The sequence below is a fragment of the Adiantum capillus-veneris genome, chromosome 19 (assembly GCF_014529385.1).
Source record: "Adiantum capillus-veneris isolate H3 chromosome 19, ASM1452938v2, whole genome shotgun sequence".
Taxonomy (NCBI): Eukaryota; Viridiplantae; Streptophyta; class Polypodiopsida; order Polypodiales; family Pteridaceae; genus Adiantum; species Adiantum capillus-veneris.
This window is the reverse complement of record NC_140949.1, coordinates 6978119-6997125: the sequence shown is the minus strand read 5'-3', so window position 1 is coordinate 6997125 and position 19007 is coordinate 6978119. Positions and strand designations below refer to the sequence as shown.

Here is a 19007-nt window from a genome sequence, read left to right as displayed (position 1 = left end):
CCATCATCCGTTTAAATGTCGCAGGAGCATTGGTTAAGCCAAAAGGCATCACCAAAAACTCAAATAACCCAAAAGTTGTCTGAAAGGCTGTCTTGTAGACGTCTCCCGGCGCAATTCGGATCTGATGATATCCACTCTTCAAGTCAATCCTGCTAAAGCACGAGGATCCCTGTAACCTGTCGAGTATATCATCGATCCTAGGAATCGGAAATCTGTTCTTGATGGTGATTTCGTTGAGAGCGCTATAATCGATGCACATTCTCCAAGATCCGTCTTTCTTCAAATCCACAACAGTGGAGAGCAATACGGTGAAGTACTATGCTGGACAAGACCCTTTTCCAAGAGGTCCTTCATTGGGTTCATAATCTTTTCATTCTGTACTCGGCTCACACGGTAAGGTGGCCGGTTCGGTGGCGTGCTTCCAGGCATCAGATCAATGGTTTGATCTTCAAGCCCTCTGAAAAGCAATCGGCATGAGTGTGGAGAAAAATCTTGGCGTTCTTTTGATCAGGTCAAAACATATTCAACCTTTATCCATCGTTTAGTTCTCTCCCAAAAGAATGAGTAAGAAACTGAAGTTCATCAAGTACAATCTCTAAGCCCTTCATTTATCAAAGTCGCTTTCTCGGCCCGATAGTCAACCACGGCGTAGTTCTTGTGGTACCAAGGGATCCTGAGTAGAACGTCACTCACGTGCCCTGAACACCCCTGTCATTGCAAACGAAGTTTGCCAATGCTTGGTGTAATGGCAACATCCCATCCGGGTGCCAGTCGAACTACCTCCGCCTATGGCGTCAGTCTGTCGGGCGTAATTCCAAATCGAGCCGCCAATTCCAAGTGAAAAGAAGTTGGCCTTGGCTCTTTCAAAAGAGCTTCCTGATCCTTCACTTTGCCCCAAAAGCGGCAAAGTTTGTACTTTCATTCATTAGATTCGGTGTAGGTCCCACGCCATGTGGTACTAGTTTTGCTTTTCTATCTGCCTTTTCTGCCATGTTCCTCGGTTGCTCTCGAACTCTCAGGCCTGTCGTCGTCCTTATCATTTTGCTCTTTCGGTGCCTTTTTAGGGCACTTCACGGAGATATGTCCATGTTCCCCACATCCAAAGCACTTCCCCTCCTTGATGAATCGAGCTCGCTCCTGAGGAGTAAGCTTGGGTCATGCATCCTTTTTCTCTGGGTTGCTCTTTTTCTTTCTACTTTCATTCCCAGAAGTCTGTTCAGCTCGTTGTGTCATGGCCTCATCTGTGGGGTAGGTCAGACTGCCAGAGTGCATGGCAAAGCCCCGCTTCGCATGACTCATCAACTCTTGAATAGAAGCCGACTTCTGTTCCAAGCAGTGATCTCGGATCTCTGTAGGTAGACCCAGGGTGAACCGCTCAATCTGTTCTCTGAACGAGATCTTCTTGAATGAAGAGGCGGGTAGAAGAGAACTCCAGAATCTTTCACAGTAAGCATTGATTGTATCTTTCTTGGTCATCCGAAGATGGTTCCAAGCAGCTCGTATATCTCGTTCATATTCTTGCGTCAACCAAGAAGAAATAAAAAGCTTCTTAAATTTCAGCCATTTTAACTGGCGCAGTCTTGTTTAAAAGAAGCGTGGACCACCAAGTAGGAGCATTCCCCTTAAACTAAGAGGCAACTCTCCGAATCTTGGAGTGCTCTGAATAGCGTCCTCCCGCGAAAGTGATGTCAAACTGCTGTATAAAAGACAAAGCCTTCGAAGCATCTGAGTATCCTGAAAAAGTATCAAACTTGATCGAGTGGCCACCTTCCTTAAACTCTCGGACTTTCTTGCTTTTATCTTCGAGAAAGTCATACTGATTGGCTCTGTAAAAATTCTTCTTGTTCGCATAAAAGTTTCCCTCATCAAAATCTGAGCTCTCTGTAGACGAGTCCTCAGTAGAACTGTTAGTCTTTGGGCGAGATTTAAGCCTTCTTTTCCTTTTTCTTGCCCTTTCCGAAGCTTTGTTTCTTGCTTCGCTTTTTACCTTTTCTGTCTTCTTCGCTCGAATCTGAAGAGCTAGAAGAACTGTCAGAAGAAGAAGAAGAAGAAGAACTGGGTACTCCTTCAAATCGAACACGCTTCTTGTGTTTCTTTGCCTTGTCAAATGTCGACTGACGACCCAAATATCTCGAGAAGTCAGTGCTTTTCTTCTGCTTTTTGCTGTGCTTTTTGGCTTTCTTTTGCGCGTCAAAAAGCTGAGCAATCCGTGCATCAACCACCTCTTCTAATTCCTTCTCTGAATATTTCTTGTGAGCAGAAGGTTTCTTGAGAGTGGGTGTAGTGGTTTTCTGCCAGTGCTAATGCACTTCCAGAAAAGAAGTCTCGCTCATATATTTTGCCAATTTCGGATCCTTCGTAAAATTGAGTAGGCCGAGGCGGGCCATACTCTCTACCAGAATCTTCGTTGTGATCCCTGCTCGCATCTCCAAATGCAGAGGGAGTCGACTGATCCTTGCGTGAAGCCATAGGTGCCGCGGAAAAAAATTGGGGATCGGATTTCTCGTAGAAGAGAAATCGGCTGTGCTCTAATACCACTGTAACAGACTTGGACACTCCAAGTCAAGAATCAACCGCGACAGCACCAAATAACCACTTCAAAACATTTCATAGATCACAATAGATTTGCACTGACCCGGCGGAGTTCCGTGCCTAGAGATATTAGCCCCAAAGACTGGCGCCCCTTTAGGTGTTTCTTTTTATATTAATCAATTCAAAGTACAAGAGAGTGGGTTGGGATTCACTCTCAGACTCTGCGTCCAGATGCTCTGAGAAGTGAGGCCCTCACCACTAATAAAAAGGTTACAAGGGATGCCCAAAAGCAGAGTCCCAAAAGCTTCAAATCAAAAGCAATTGCTCTCTCTCTCTCTCTCACAGAGAGTCAAAACTTGAAAACAAAAGCATTCTCTCTCTCTTTCTCATTGCGTAGAGAAAAAGCAAAATTTGCGTCGCTCATCATTTAAAAACTTTTTTTTTTCTAGCCTCCGCGATTTTCGGAAATTAGGGTTTTTGGCAGAAATTAGGGTTTGCAGGAACTTTAGGGTTTCTGGCAGAAATTAGGGTTTCTGCTGTCCGCCACATCATTACTTTGTGACACACACACACACACACACACACACTCTCCCTTTGTAGGGACTCCTAGAAATGCGGACTGAATGCTGACGTGGCACTGTCGTACGACCCTCCAAAATTTGCGGCAGAAAACGCAATGCGTTTTGCGGAAAGGCAGCCATGTGGCAACAGCGTATGGATGACAGCTTTTGGGCCTGCTTTTTGTTTACGCAAGGCATAAGAGAAAGAGAGAGAGAGCTTTTGCTTTAATTATTGCAAGGCTTTTTATTTACAGCTTTTGGGGCTCTGGTTTTGGCATCCCTTGTAAAACCTTTATAAGTGTGGGCAGCGCTCCCACTTCTCAGAGCATCTGGACGCAGAGTCTGAGAGTGAGACCTGCCCACTCCCTTGTACTTTGAGTTGCAGATTTATACAAAAAGAAATACCGAAAGGGGCGCCAGTCTTTGGGGCCAATATCTCTAGGCACGGAACTACGCCGGGTCATGTCGAATCAATTGTGAAGTGTGAACTGTTTTGAAGGGAATTCCTGTTGTGTTGCGGTAGAATCTTGACTTGGAGTGTCCAAGTCTGTTATAGATTGTGTTGACTACTGCAAATGGCAGTTCTTTTTTACACTTGTTGATGCACTATATGTACTTGGGATCAAGAAGTACCTTTTGTCTGTATCTGCACTTGCTAGACTAGGTCTTGTTGTGAAATTTGTGGATGACAGATGTACAACTCATGATCTCAGTTTTGGTGATGAGATTGTTGCATCGGGCATTTTATGTCGTGAGCTGTATAAGCTCACTTTGTATGACAAGTGTGGGAAGAATTTTGCAAATGCAGAGTATTATGGGCACCCTCCGTTCCGATCGAGGGGGGAAGTATATGTTTCATGAATCTAATGCATTTTTGGCTAGTCGTAGGATAAAACACCAATGTACAGTGCCGTATATGCCTCTGCAAAATGATGTTGCTGAAAGGAAGAACAGGTCGCTTACGGAGATGGCAAGATGTATGGTCAAGAGTCAAGCTTTGCTACATTCGTTTTGGCTTTAGGCCATCATGTGTGCCACTTATGTACTCAACAGGTGTTCTACGAAAGCTTTGCAGTCTATGACTCCATATGAAGCATGGCATGATAGAAAGCTATCTATTGATCACATGTGCGTTTTTGGGTGTTTGGATTATGCTTTGGTGCCACAAACGCAGCGAAGAAAATTGGATGATAACGCTGTCGAGTGCATTTTTGTTGGTTATAGTGCTGAAAGCAAAGGTTACAGGTTGTACCATCCGCAAACAAAGCGTATCTTGGTTTCGCGGCATGTTGTGTTTGTGAAAAATTTTGTTCACCCTTTGCTGTCATGTACTAGAGACAATAATGTAAGCTCAGAGTTTACAAGACATTTATGACAATTTATTGTCTCTTTCAGTGGTGGAAGTTCGAATATAAGTTCTAATGAGGCAAATGTACAGCCTATGGGGGTTTTTGAAAATGTTACAGATCAACCAATTTCTGATGTAGATGTACATGGTGTACTTGATGAGGAAAGGGATGAGAATGAGCAGGTTATAGGTATGCCGAAATGGTTGGTGTATACTTTGCGTGACATTAAATTGGATGCACCTTTGTCTAGTCACACTCGTTCAAGTTCTCGCCATGCATCTTATGCATCAGATTGCTATTCTCTGGTTGATTCCAGTTTATGTGATGTTGAGGAACTTGTCTTTTGATGAAGCACAAAACTCAGAAAATTGGATGGTTGTCATGCAATCAGAATATGATGCACTTATAGAAAATGACACATGGACTTTCTGTGATTTGCCTCCTGGCAAAAAGGCCAATGATACGAAGTGGGTTTACAAGTTGAAGCGTAAGCCGGATGGTGAAATTGATAGCTATAAGGCTCGACTTGTTGCAAGAGGCTATGCACAACAAAAAGGCATAGATTATGAAGAGACCTTTGCTCCCACCTGTCGTATGACTACTGTGCGTTTTCTATGCGCATTGGCAGCTCATTTTGGTTGGGATATATATCAATCAGACATTGTTACTACTTTCTTGAATGGTGACATATTTGAGGAAGTTTATGTAACGTGGCCTCGCGGTCTTGTCAAGTAAGGACACGAGGACAAAGTGTGCAAATGTAAGAAAGCTTTGTATGGGTTGAAGCAAACTCCTCGTGCTTGGTATGAGAAAGCTGACACTCATTTGGTCAAACGAGGCTTTCGTAACAGTCCAACAAAAAGCACTTTGTATGTGAAGCGTGAGGGTGATGCACTTCTCATCGTTGTTCTATATGTAGATGATTTGCTGATCACTGGTCCGAATGAAACACATATTGTTGAATTTAAGGCTGATTTGAATGCTACTTTCAAGATGAAAAATTTGGGGACCGTTGCATCATTACTTGGGCATAGAAATTTAAGCAGTATGATGGTGGTATTGCTATGTAAGTTTGGAGTTGAGGATTGCAAACCTATTGCCATTCTCATGGAAACAGGTTTGAAATTGAGTCTTCATGATGGTGGTGATCATGCTGATGTCACTCTTTACCAAATTGTTGCTGGATGCCTTATTTATGTATGCAATACGAGGCCAGATATTCAATTTGCAATCTCACAAGTCAGCAGATTTATGCATAGCTCGAGGTCTAAGCATTGGCAGGCTGTCAGATGGATCTTTCGCTACTTCAATGGCACTTTACATCTTGGGTTGTTTTATCCCAAGGGGGGATCATTACGGCCAAATTTACATGCCTTTTCGGACTCAGATTGGGTTGGTTGTTTTGACACGCAAGTATCCACGAGTGGTTTTTGTTTCATGCTCGACAATTCATGCATATCATGGTTGAGCAAGAAGCAACCTACTGTGGTCACTTCTAGTTGTGAGGTTGAGTACAGGGCAGTCTTCACAACTATGGTGGAGTGTGTATGGCTCATACGCCTATTTGGGTGTTGGACAGCTCACTGCCAACATTATCTACACTGACAATTAGAGCGCATTGGCAGTTGCGAGGAACCCAATTTTTCATGCTCGCACAAACACATTGAGGTGCATTATCACTATGTCAGGGAGAGACTCTCAACATTAGAGGTCAGCTTGGCTTATATGCTAACACAGGACAACCTTACAGATCTTTTCACAAAGGCATTATCTTGTGAGAAGTTCAAAGCTTTCCGCAAAGCTTTGGGCTTGCTCCCCTTTGTGGATTGATCTTGTCCTTAATGTATGGCACTTCCCTATACTCTATGTGCCAGCTCTCGTTCACCGCATCACTCCCCAAGGGGGATTTGTTACCATATACATGTGGTAGTGATGTGTGTGAACATACTTAGGACCACCGGGGCATTTTTTCCCTCACTAGGAGGTTTTTTTCCCCGTGCATTGTATATATGCCCATCACTCTAGGGCTATCTTATCTTTCCATTGCACACTAAGTAATACACTCTCCGTTGTGTGCCTTGATCTTCCTTCGTCTTCTCCAAGCTGTGCGTGTTTCCCTGCAACCCTAATTCCAATAGGAGTATCGTTGTCGTTACTCATGGCCCGGACCTCGATGGTTATTTATGGGAAGAGTATTAATAAGTTTGAGTAGTGGTTACTCTCAGCACCTCCAAGTGACGTAGGCTGTGGTCTGGGGAGTGTTTGGTTGTAAAAGGCCTCTTTATCTCATAGCCCGGACCTTTTTAAGTTATTTGTGGGAGGAGTGGTGAGGGAGTCGTTGAACAACTCATGGCCCGAACCAAGATGGTTATTTGTGGGGGGAGTGTTCAACGGCGGCTATATGTTTTTATATCTTGTAACATGCATATGTGAGCATTCTTGTTGCATTGCGATGTGCCAACCACTGATTATTCCTAAGTGGGTGATATTCATGGGTATGTAAGTACTAGTGCATCGAGCACCTGTTCAAGATCAGCGCGGTCTTGGTGTGATGGCTAATTTTGCTACGCCGAAATATCAAGAGCTCCAATATGGAATGAGAAAAATGATTGTCCCTCGGAATGGCCCTCGGAAATTTTTGAGCTAACTTGAGTTGTTTTGCAGTTATACTATAATCGCGGACGATTACTCTCTTTCAAGAAAGGGGGATGTCACAAATTGTTGATTCGTAGACCCTGGCCGAGGGGTCTAAACCCTAGAAGCAATAGAAGAAATAGAAGTTCCCACCAACTTACAGTTCCTTGTCGAGTGGGCCAAGCATTTAAAAAGGGTTTCCAAATTACGAAATAAATTTCACCAACTTATGGTACCCCGTCCGATTGGGCCCAAGTGCCTAAGGGCACTAATAAAATAAAGCAGGACCTACTCACACACAAAAAAGGCTTTTACGTAAACATTGATGACGCAAATGACTGTATGGACGCTTTCGTTTTACGCTGATGGCTGTATGGATGCCGCGAATCGCGCTGACAACTGCGGACGTGGTAGGGCACGGATTTCTTGCTTTTGTGCTGGCAGATTGGAGCAGGAGCTTCTTGGTCCAGATGCTTTAAGAGTTAGTGCTTTTCATGTACTGTTTTTTTAGAAGGGCCTTTATAAACATGGGCTGGGCTCTTCCTCTAGCATTCAACCAGGAAGGTGAAGCAGAGCAGAGTGCCAGAGTCCCGCAGGGTTGTACTGAGCTCAAGCAATATAAAGAAATACCGCAAGGAGCGCCAGGGTTTGGGGTCAGTGCGCTCTTGGGGTGGAACTCCGCCACTCCCCGTCTCGTCTCGTCTCTCTCTCTCTCTCTCTCTCTCTCTCTCTCTCTCTCTCTCTCTCTCAGTTCAGACGTTTTGAAGTGTTTAAAGTTGTCTCATCTGTTCTTTTCCGTTGGCACGTGGTGCTCATCCCGTTACACTCATCATATTCAGGTCGTATGCAAAAAGTGTTGAAACTACAAAAGTCACTCATAGAATCGAGGAATGTCAGATAGGAGAGACTATTAAGATCCAAAACTCCATCAATGTATTTATTCCTTATCTTAGAGGAAACACGGTTCAGCAGACTCTCTCTCTCTCTCTCTCTCTCTCTCTCGGCTTTATGCTTCCGCCCGCACCCCCCCCCCCCCCCAAACCAAAAAAAAGAAAAGAAACAAATGTTGTATACCATTTTACACCCTCACTAAGGTGCCAGATGAAGCTAGGTAGATTCTGCATATCATGCTTGTATGACCGACACATATAGCTTGCATTCCAAGTCCCCTAGTCATAGAGGTCCATCCTTCTCTACATTATACTACACTCCCTCTCCCATCTATTGTATACCTGAATTGGTTACCCCTTAATCCTTAGCTTTAGTTCCAGTTTTATCTTTTTGTTGTTATGTTTGTATAGTATGTGCCAAACACTTCAATTTATGGCGGGTGAGCATTGTACTCAGAGTATGAATTAAGTGCCTTGGGATGCATTTCCAAATTCGTATCGCTGCATGGAGAAGAATTCCATGACAAAGCTATCTAGTTCTGATAATTCAAATGTGATAAGTGAATTACATTTCTCACAGAACTATATTGTGGTCTATACTAACTGGTTGCCTACTTTTCTCTTTGCAACAACTTACATATACATAACTCTCTGCACCAAGGGCTGATCATCAATTCTTTGATTTTGTCCCATCATTTTGCCTCACAAACAAGGGAAAGAGCTCCAAGTTTCATGGTAAAATCTCATTAACTTGGGGTGTTTTATGACAGGGTGATCATTACATTGATCATACAAGATATGTTGATACACAACATGATAGATACAAAGGGTTTATGGACTCAGACTTCTCGAAGAGAGATGAGTTTTCCAACACAATCCGCACTGAGCAGTATCGAGAGCTTCTCCAAGTATGTTGCCAGGGTGCTTATGTTCTGGGTAATCATTTATTACGGTTTTCAAGCTATTGAAGCAGTTTGGTCAATTGTTGAATAGATGGAGCACAAGCATGCTAAGAGGACCATAGAGGAGACCAATGAGAATCTGAAAAGGCTGAAAGAGAAGTACGAATTGGAGAAGCCTCGGCGCACAAGGGTATGCATATCCAGGCAAATTAACGACATAGTCAAAATGTATTCTCACTCAACATCGTGCTTGTTCGAAAACAGTTTGATGGGCCTCAATATCTGTACGATATCAATCGAAGCGCAGTGACACCCCACTGCATGAGGTGTCATAAAGACACCTACTTTTGCCCACATCGTGCTGCGTATGGAACAGGAAATCCTCACTTGGACAAGGTAATTAGCTGTGTGTGTGCGCGCGCGAGTGCGTGCTTATAGCATTCATTGAAGTGAGAAAATGGTTAAGCAAATGTGAATGTTTGTATCAATGCAGGAGAGAGGGGGTATCACAACGGCATCAGAAGAAGTAGGGAGATCAGCCAAGAACTTCAACTATGCAAAGCCAGCTTATGCAAAGAAGCCTATCATAAGGGATACCTTCTATAGACGACAAAATGTGGTCTTCCCAGCAAAGACACACACCAATTTCTTGAACCAAGCCTTGATAGGTTTTGAGGCTGAAAAGACACAGCAAGTTGGAACAAAGATATGAGCCTCTACTTCCAATTTTTGGTTAATCCAGAGAGTGCTTGCATCACAGGTCATATCGCTATTGTTGAGTTGTTTAAATCGAAAAACGCCAGTGTAGCATTCTTTGCACTAAGTGTGGGCAACCCACACATTAGTAATAGTGAATAGTGGAAAGGGATCTGCAACATTTAATACTGAAACTATAAATCACAATGAGTTACAAGTACGACATACAAATCTAACTGGGTCAGAACAAACGTTTGGTTGCTGCAGTCCCCCATAGCACTTCCATGAAAGCACTCAACCAATCTTTAGTAAAGGTGGGATGCTAATCCCTGCAAATAAAAACATACTACCTTGGCCCTTTAGTAATAAAATACTCTCGAATTGGTCGATCTCATAAAGAAGTCGCTGCTGGATTGTAGTAATGTTGCAAGTTGAATAGGAAAAATTTGTTATTGAAGATCGTACGACTCAGTACAAAAAGAAACGTTGAAGAGCTACTGGGGTATCATGGGGGATGATAAACAGAATAGAAACAGATTCTCTATGATGAGTAGACCATGCTACATAGTGTTTGTAGTTTTGAATTTTGCAACGAACATGAGAAACTAATTTTTGCAACGCACAACTGATATGACTATTCTCAATTCATATGCTCAAGACGGTCCATGACTAAGCTATCAAATGTCACTTGCTCTTTAGTATTAGAAGCATGAAATCCTCAAATGTGAAGTGCAAAATGCTTAAAATACACTTTGAACTTCTAAATGCATGGAAGGTTATCCCTTGAACTAAGCAGCCCCAATGGCTTCATGTGTGCAACATGTTCAAAAATGAGATGTCCGATGAGGCCGGAGGATATGCATCCAACTCATTCTCTGGAAAAGGCTCACACACATCTAGTTATCAGCTTTGATGGAAGCTTCATCGACCGTGAGTGCTTCATGAACCACACTATCCATTTTTCTTGCCTCCAACATCCAAGAATTTGTCTTCATCATAGGACCCCTTTGAACCTCATATTCATTAGATGTAGTGGGCTCAAAATCAGTAAAAAAAATGGTAGTTTTGCTACATCTCGGTAGTGATGAGTTATTAGGTGGACCCTTCTGGTCATGGTGTCTTCACAAAGATAGACATGACCAAAATCCCAATGTTACACTACCCTGACCTGATGCATAGATGGATGTCCTTGAATCATCGCATAGTTCGAATCCTGGCCAAATTCCACTAGGACAAAAGAGTGCTCAAAGCCAAAATATCTTGATGTCTCCTAACACACTTGGGTTTCTCTGAGTTGCCATACACAAGCTATAAGCATATGCGGAGTTCATGTAATTCTTTCTTACCCAATTTCTTCCACGTGGCTTTGGTTGCTATGCTCACATCAGCTCGTGTATCTAAGATAGCTATTTTTTTTTTTCTACGGGCAAGGCGTTCTTTCTCATGTCAGGCCTCGTTAGTCTCTAGAAATTAAAGGCCTCCTTTAGCTTCTCTTCATGCTTGTTGAGATGAAGTTATTGAGTGTGGAAAGGCCAGCTACATCATTCCATTGGGTTGGATGGACCTTGAACAACTAAGCTAATGCAATTGTGCTTGCCATTGGTGTTGACATTGATGCTTTTAAGTTTGGACACCCTTTTTCTCGTGAGCTAGCTCTTTGGAGTTTGGCACAAGTACAATATCAAATTTGGCCTCCTATTCTCCTTAGTAATCAAGAATGGTCACTAGGATGTTTGCATTGCTCTCACTATCATTGTCATGCTCTAGGAGTCCCGCGCATAGAGGACCATGTATCACTGTGGGGAATGAGCTCTTTTGAGAGCTTTAGATAGGACATAGGTGAGGGACCTATCTTATCCTTCTCAATTCTATTTTATGAGTAGAGGTATGGAGAGAGCTTTTTGAGGGAGCTTTTTTAATGATGTTTACTTGCACTAGCAAAAATAAATAAAAAAGCTTCCTAGAAAGCTCCCTCTTGGGCCCCCTCCTCTCTCTCTCTCTCTCTCTCTCTCTCTCTCTCTCTCTCTCTCTCTCACTCATAATAGGTCTTGAGTTTAACTCTCCTCATCGGATAGATCTTTAAGGTCTCTTGGGATAGTTTCCTATGACGTTAAAATTCTCCTCCTCTTCTTCTTATTCTCTCTCTCTCTCTCTCTCTCTCTCTCTCTCTCTCCTCCCCCCCCCCCCCCCGTCTATCTATCTCCCTATCTCTACCCCCTCTTTCTCTCTCCCTAACTCCGTCTATCTATCTTCCTCTCTCTCTCTCTCTCTAACTCCATCTATCCATCTCTCTCTCTCTCTCTCTCTCTCTATGTATATATATATATATATATATATATATATATATATATATATATATATATATATATATATAAACCCACATTACTATAATTCTTTTGGAAACACCTCTGTGCGCTGTTCGGCTACAACCCCCTTAAAGGGATTTATATATATTAAAATAACATAAATATACATACATACATACATACATATATATATATACACACATACATACTTTTTTTTGGGTGTAAATCTATTGGATTAATTTACATGTGGGAAGCCTCAACGCGAGGAAAACCCACCATAAAGATCTATACAACCGAAAATGCGGAAGTCACTCCATATAGGAGCAAACTTCCAAACTAGAAACAGTCATAGAAAAGTGTCAAAGTCGTGATGTCTATGTCTTTTAGTCTACAGCAGTCAAACAAGGATTGCCGTAGAGAGCCTGTAAAGTGAGCGTAGAGCTGAAACTGTCGAGATTCAAAAAGAGTAACATTTCTTTTGGACCAGATCGAGGAGAAGGCCCAAGATCTGACGCAATGCATGAAAATCGCATGTGGATGCAATTGCAGTGTGAGTTTTCTGAAAACCCAGAAAAGTTTCCCAAATGCAGCAGAAGGAAACCTTGAACGCAATTGCCTTGAAAGCACAAGCAAGAAATCCCGAGAGTCGGGGCAAAAACAAAGAAGACGAGGAACTGATTCCATTTGATTCGAGCATCTTCGGCAAGATGAAGAGGCAGTGCGACGAGAAGCCAAAATCTTACCCATCGGTAATATGCCAAGCATGCATCTCCATAGAAACACTCTTTGTTTTAATGGCAACTTGCTTTTCCAATTGATGGAAAGAACCATTTTCCACCACCGCATTGACTTATGCATGTGCCAAAGCAAATTGCCATGAGACTGTATCCACGGAGGAGGCACAATAGCTTTGTAAATTTGCCTTGAAGTCCAATTATGCATAGAAACAAGTTTGGAACCTGGGGAATAACCAATGAGTTCCCAATCTTTAAGCCTATCCTCCTCATTGAGTATTGGTATAGGGATAAGAGGAGCAAGCAAAGCACATATGTCCCTCCAAATTGGCCGATGGTGCATGCCCAAATTAAGTGTCTGACAAGCATGGGGAAAAGATAACACGCAACCATTTTCATCCACAACATCCTCAATACGTCTGATACCCATTTTCATCAAGTTGTAAGCCTTGACCGGTTGAGTAATTGCCAAGGGAAAAGAAAATACTGCAGACCAGTGAGGGCTTTCTTTCCGCAATGAGTTACCATTCAAAGAGGATCTCCCGGACCACTTAATATGAGAAAGTACATGTTTTCAATCCAGTATCAATCGTGTAGAGTGAGGGCAGCCAAGTATGGTACCTTCAAAGCGACCCAATACAACTTCCCATTGATAAGTGATCCAATTACCATATGCCTTTGTGTTCATAGAACTACACATAGTAGCTAGCATGTGTGACCAAGGTTGTACTTGCGCGAGAAAATCAGCCAGCAGTGTGGCTTTGCGTGCCAAAAGATGGAAATGTATGTTCAATATATTAAGCCCACCATGCGATCTTGGTGTACAAGTAGACTGCATTCTCAACAAGCGTAAAGCTTTGCGTTTGGGATGTGTCTTCCATAACAATTCCATTGCCTGCGACATAAAGGCTGAAATGTCTTTATGCGTCCAAGACAACAACGACAAATAGAATTGAACATGTGCCATCACAATGGATTGTACTATTCACAGTTGTACATGAAGAGGCCAAGTGGACAATTTCCAATATCTCAGTTTCTGTGCAAGCTTAGCAGTCACCCATTCCATTTGTTGTGTCGCTGTAATGAACCAACCAATCGGATAACCAAGGTGACGTATCACATCATGTGGTGATAGCAGTTGTCCAGGCCATAAAATAAAGTGCCAGTCGCAAGAATTAAGAGGCAACAAAAATGGACTTTTTGAAGTTGATATGCAAACCACTTGCCAGCCCAAAATCTGACAAAATCTTCATCAAAGCTTGAAGATCCGCACGATCATTTTTAGGCATAAAAAAAGAGTCGTCCGCATATGCCTGAGGAGGAAAAGAAGGACTCCCTGGAATTTGCACTCCATGTAACAAACCAGCGTCAACCATCTTGTCCACATATAAAAGCAACGGGTGAGTGAAAATTGCATAAAGCAAAGCACTCAATGGACAACCCTGTCTAACAGAACGACCCAATTCCCAAGGGTCAGAGAGCCCGTCCGCAATGATAGTACGAGTCGTAGCCTCAAAATACAGCCAGTAAACGACATTAATCCATTTAGGACCAAAACCCAACCGAAACATAATCTGAGAAATAAAATCCCAGCGAACCGAATCAAAGGCTTTCGCTATGTCTACGTGCAATACAAGTACATCCTGAGAGGAATATTTTGCATATTCAATGGCTATCATAGCATTCGCAATATTATCAATAATATGACGTCTCGGAATGAACCCATCTTGATGAGGATGAAGGCCATGATGAAGAATCTCCCTTACTCTGTGCACCAGCATCTTGGCAACAAGTTTGTATACAACTGGCATAATAAGAGTGATTGGTCTCCAGTCATCAAAGATTTCAGCCAAATGCTTTTTCGGGAGCAATTTCAACAAACCTTGTTTCCATAAAGATGGAAGCTACTGTTCCAGCCATGCACTGTTTATCATGAGCAATACAACATCTTTCAGTTCATCCCAAAAAGAATGAAAAAATTCAGCAGTAAGACCATCCCATCCTGGAGCTTTCCCCTTCCCTAGTGCTTTCAAAGCATGATACAGCTCTTCATTTAAGATGTTCCAAGGCATTCGCTTCATCAGAATCCATAATCGGGGAAACAAATTCTAGAAATTGCAGTCTAGCACAAGATTTTGGTGTAACAAAGCCCATGAATGCATCTGCACTCATGGAAGCGGGATCTGGAATCTCGTCTGCCATACTAAAGTCCTGCACAAAGAAAGTAAAATAAAGCATCAGAACACAGTTGTTTAAATTAACTTTAAGCTTAACTTTAAATCAAAGTCTTCACACAAACACTTACAGGCCTAGGCCTCGACGAGTGAGGCATCATCGATAAGATCTTGCACCGTATCATCGTCTATCTCTAATTGCAAACATAACTCTGCCCCAACTCGTTCTGACAGATTGTCTTCATCCATTGCATCTTCATCTACAAGTGTCAATTCTGGCTCATCTGTGTCATCCCTTGTATATCTGTCAGCTTCCTCTGCCATACCTTCGTCCATCTCATCTAATGTCACAATAGTATGGACGTCGTCTGACTGACTTTCCTCCAAGAGATCTTGCCCTTCAAATACTTGTTTATTTCTTGGAGCAACCTGAACCACAAACCACCATTGTCGCGCTCGAGAGTCCGGTACAAAGACCACTTGCTCGCAATGTTCGGGGAGAGCAAATGTGTCGCTCGCATCTGTCCAAATCTTTGTAGAATCTATTTGCACAAGTTTGTTTCCATCTCTGCGTATCGTTGCATTGCGACCAGAAGTAATCACCTTGAACCATTTCACATCCAACAAAAACATCTCAAACCGCCTGAAGCTTACTTTCAGGATATCTGATACCAGACCACAGTAATCCAGGTTGCTAGTGCTCTCATTCGTGTCTCTAGCACTGGCCCTGCTCTTTTGCATGAAACTAACCATTACCCCACTATCAAACGTGTTTCTTCTCCTGTCAATTTGTTGTGTTCTGAAATGCTTTCCATGCGACCACAGTGCCATGTATGTATGATACTTCCAGTCACATCCAATAGCCAGCTCTTCCTCTTCTAGAGATATGGGTTCTCCGATCTGTCGAGCTGCTCTCACTGTCTTGTCCAACCATGCCATTGTAGGGAATTCAGGTAGAGGAGCAAGATAGTCTGACAAGGGTAAGCCTCTAGTCGTTCGACTTCGCCTGAAATCCTGTCACTCTAGATTGCGTCTCTCTTTCTCTTCTTCGTACCTTTCAAGCCATTTTTGCATCGGTGCTGAATTTAGTATACATAACTTCATGATCTTTTCTTGCATGGCCAGGTTCATTTTCTTCGGCACCCCTTGCCCTTGCTGCTCCTCTCCCACTAGTATTGCATCCTCCTCATCGCTCCACAGTCGAGGCATTTCTGGGTCAGAAATGGATAGAAATTCGATCGTCAATACAAGAGACTCTTGCACCAGCCATCCTTCTGCCATGCTCCCCTCTGGACGCGCTTTTTGGCGAACAAAACCCTTAAGTGTTTTCATGAACCGCTCTAGAAAGAACATCCAACGGCTGTGGACTGTACCTGCCACTGCAACCTCATCTACTACATGGACGAGCAAGTGCATTTGGATAGTTAGGCAGCTCGTGGGTAGATACTTCTCAATCATGCAAACTGCCTCAATGGAGTTAGCCCTTGCGATTGCAATAGATTCCTCCTGTATCTCCTTGGAAGAGATCCACCGCACTAGCTCTGAAATCTTGTATATGCAGGTCCGCACTTCCTCCGTTGAACACCCCTTGATCGCAATTGGAAGAATGAATTGCAAGAACTTATGCCAGTCGTGCGATTTTAACCCTGACAGTTGATCGTCACGGGTGAATGCTGTCTTGAGACATCGCATATATCTTGTTGGCGTCCTGAACTCTGAAATCACCCTTTTCACTTGTCGCTCTTCGTTTTTTAGCAATACCCATGGCACTCTTGGAAGTTTTGTCTGACCAGCTGCATTGGTGAAAGGCCACAGCTCTGGCATCTTTCCAACCGACTGCAAATCATCTCGTGAAGCTTGATTGTCTTTCATTCCCATGATTGTCTTCCAGAGGAGCTCTCCCACATTCTTGAATATATGCATTGGATCCAACAAATGGTTAATTAGTAGATCAGCCCAGTACGGCAACGTATGGAGAATGGACAAACGTTTCATTCTTGGAACAGGTTGCCCCTCATGTTGCTCCCATCAGCGACGCCACTCTTGTACATGCATAGAAAGACATTCGACGTGACCAAGCTGGTCTTCACGCAAGTGATGGCCATTTGGAAGATAACGGTGGTGGCCTTGATAAATTGTCTTTCGAAGAGAGGTAGAATAGCGCACATCCAAAGACTGCCCGCAAATTGGACATGCATTGTATCCCGAAGTTGTTAGTCCTGCATATATCAAAGCATGAATCAGGCCAAGGCAAAGGGCTTGCGAATAGCGAGAATTTTGTAAATCAACAACCATTACTAGAAGCTTCTCCGTATCCTGGCCAATCATGCATAGTCCACATAAGAAGTCCATGGATCCTTGCATGCTGTTGTCCTACTGGTTCAACCGCATCTGCTATGTCGATCCCATGCCATAACTCCTAGAGCTCGTCAACTAGTGGAGCTAGATAAACATCCATGTTTTTTGCCTTGAACTTACCAAGTACAATCAAGCTTAAAATCAAATGACCCTTCTTGATAGCAAGCCACGGCGGGAGGTTGTAATTGATAAGGCACACAGGCCAAGTGCTCCATGACGAGCTTCTCAAGCCAAATGGATTGACTCCATCCATTGCCATGCCCAAACGCAAATTGTGTGGTTCACTCTTAAAATGTGGCCAGGTATCTTCAATGTGCCTCCAAGCCTTCGAATCAGCGGGCACCCTAAATGTTGCGTCAGTGGATCTATTCGTAGAATGCCACTGCATCAACTTTGCAATGGAACCACAACGAAACATGTTTTTTATCCTAGAAATAATAGGGAAATGCTGCAACACTTTAGCTGGCACTGTCTCGCCAACTGCATCTTGTTTGTAGCGCATTGCTCCGCACTTAGGACACAACAGACAATCTGCGAATTCATTGCAAAAAAGAATGCAATCATTTGGACATGCATGAATCTTGTTGTAGTCCAAGCCAACTGAGGTCAGAAATTGCTTTGCGTCTGGCCTGGAGGGGGGCATTTCATTGCCAGCCGGGAGAAGTTTCTCCCGCAATAACCTGTTTAAGCCACATTAAATTAAAAAGCTCTCCGAGCATATCACCGTTACAATCAGAAAATCTCTTTTGTAAATTACGTACCTAAAAAAAGCAGTGACGCTTGCATCTGACCACCCGTACACTGACTGAAGATTCAAAAACGCCAGACAAGTACGAAGCACATATATTTTGGCGCCTTCATAGATTGGTTGACGTGCCAACTTCCTCAACATGTCTTCAGGAGATAGGCGCACGGCTTCTGGTGCTGCTTCGTTCGCGTTCTCCTCGCTTGTCTGGAAGAAGGCATCCAGCATCTCCTCCATGCCGTCGTTTTTTGTCTGTAAGCCCTTTTTTGCTTCCATCCGTGGCTCTATATTGGTCGGACCTTCACGCATAATCTTTTTTCTCTCTCTCTCAGATGTAGGTGCTATGTCGCGGAAATCAATGCCCGTTCCATAGGAGTCGTATCGTAGATTCTGTACGGTTTCTCTAGCAAACTCTCCGTACTTGTGCACATGCTCATTACATATCCTATGCTTGCGCATGATTTGATACTTGCAGAGTGTGCACGAGCATGCAATCTTTTCCTCCATGTTAGTTGATGATGTTGCCCTCTACAATGATTATGAATGTTGTTTTAATATATATATATATATATACTCCTCACAATGTAAAATACCTCGCATTCTCTAGTCTTGCCCAATCTCCGTACACCTCGGTCTAGAGGTGTACGGAGATCAGGACCACCGGGTCAAAATCTCGTCTTTATTGGTCAAATCCTATATGGGTAGACACATACGTGCACTCCCAGGTGTACATGGCAATGCATGTAGCAGGCAAAAACCCTTTGCCTCTTTTAGTTCCATAGTTTCTTCTTTGTCTACGTACCCTATCTCTCATTCTTTCTCTCTCGATCTTGCTCTCGCTCTCGCTATCTCTCTTTCTCTCTCTCTCTCTCTCTCTCTCTCTCTCTCTCTCTCTATCTCGCTCTCGCTATCTCTCTTTCTCTCTCTCTCTCTCTCTCTCTCTCTCTCTCTCTCTCTCTCTCGCTCTCGCTATCTCTCTTTCTCTCTCTATTTCCCTATTTTCCTATCTCTCTCTATTTCTCTATTTTCCTATTTCTCTGCCATAACTCCTGGAGCTCCACGTCCCTATCTCTCTCTCTCTCTCTCTCTCTATATATATATATATATATATATATATATATATATAT

The 19007-nt window shown here is 43.1% G+C and overlaps 1 protein-coding gene and 1 pseudogene across 2 annotated transcripts in view; one reads left to right on the top strand and one right to left on the bottom strand.

The window, feature by feature from the left end:
* Nucleotides 1-9823, top strand: part of LOC147433511 (uncharacterized) — a 34272-nt gene extending 24449 nt beyond the window's left edge. For both annotated transcript variants that reach the window (XM_086489731.1, XM_086489732.1), the window contains 4 exons: nt 8736-8873; nt 8959-9057; nt 9132-9263; nt 9361-9823. In XM_086489731.1, coding sequence (XP_086345857.1) covers nt 8736-8873; nt 8959-9057; nt 9132-9263; nt 9361-9579 — 588 coding nt within the window. In that variant the 3' untranslated portion in view covers nt 9580-9823. The remainder of the gene's footprint in view (nt 1-8735; nt 8874-8958; nt 9058-9131; nt 9264-9360) is intronic.
* A 2382-nt stretch (nt 9824-12205) lies between these two features.
* LOC147433510 (uncharacterized) lies at nt 12206-13291 on the bottom strand (annotated as a pseudogene).
* Between the last annotated feature and the right edge of the window lie 5716 nt (nt 13292-19007).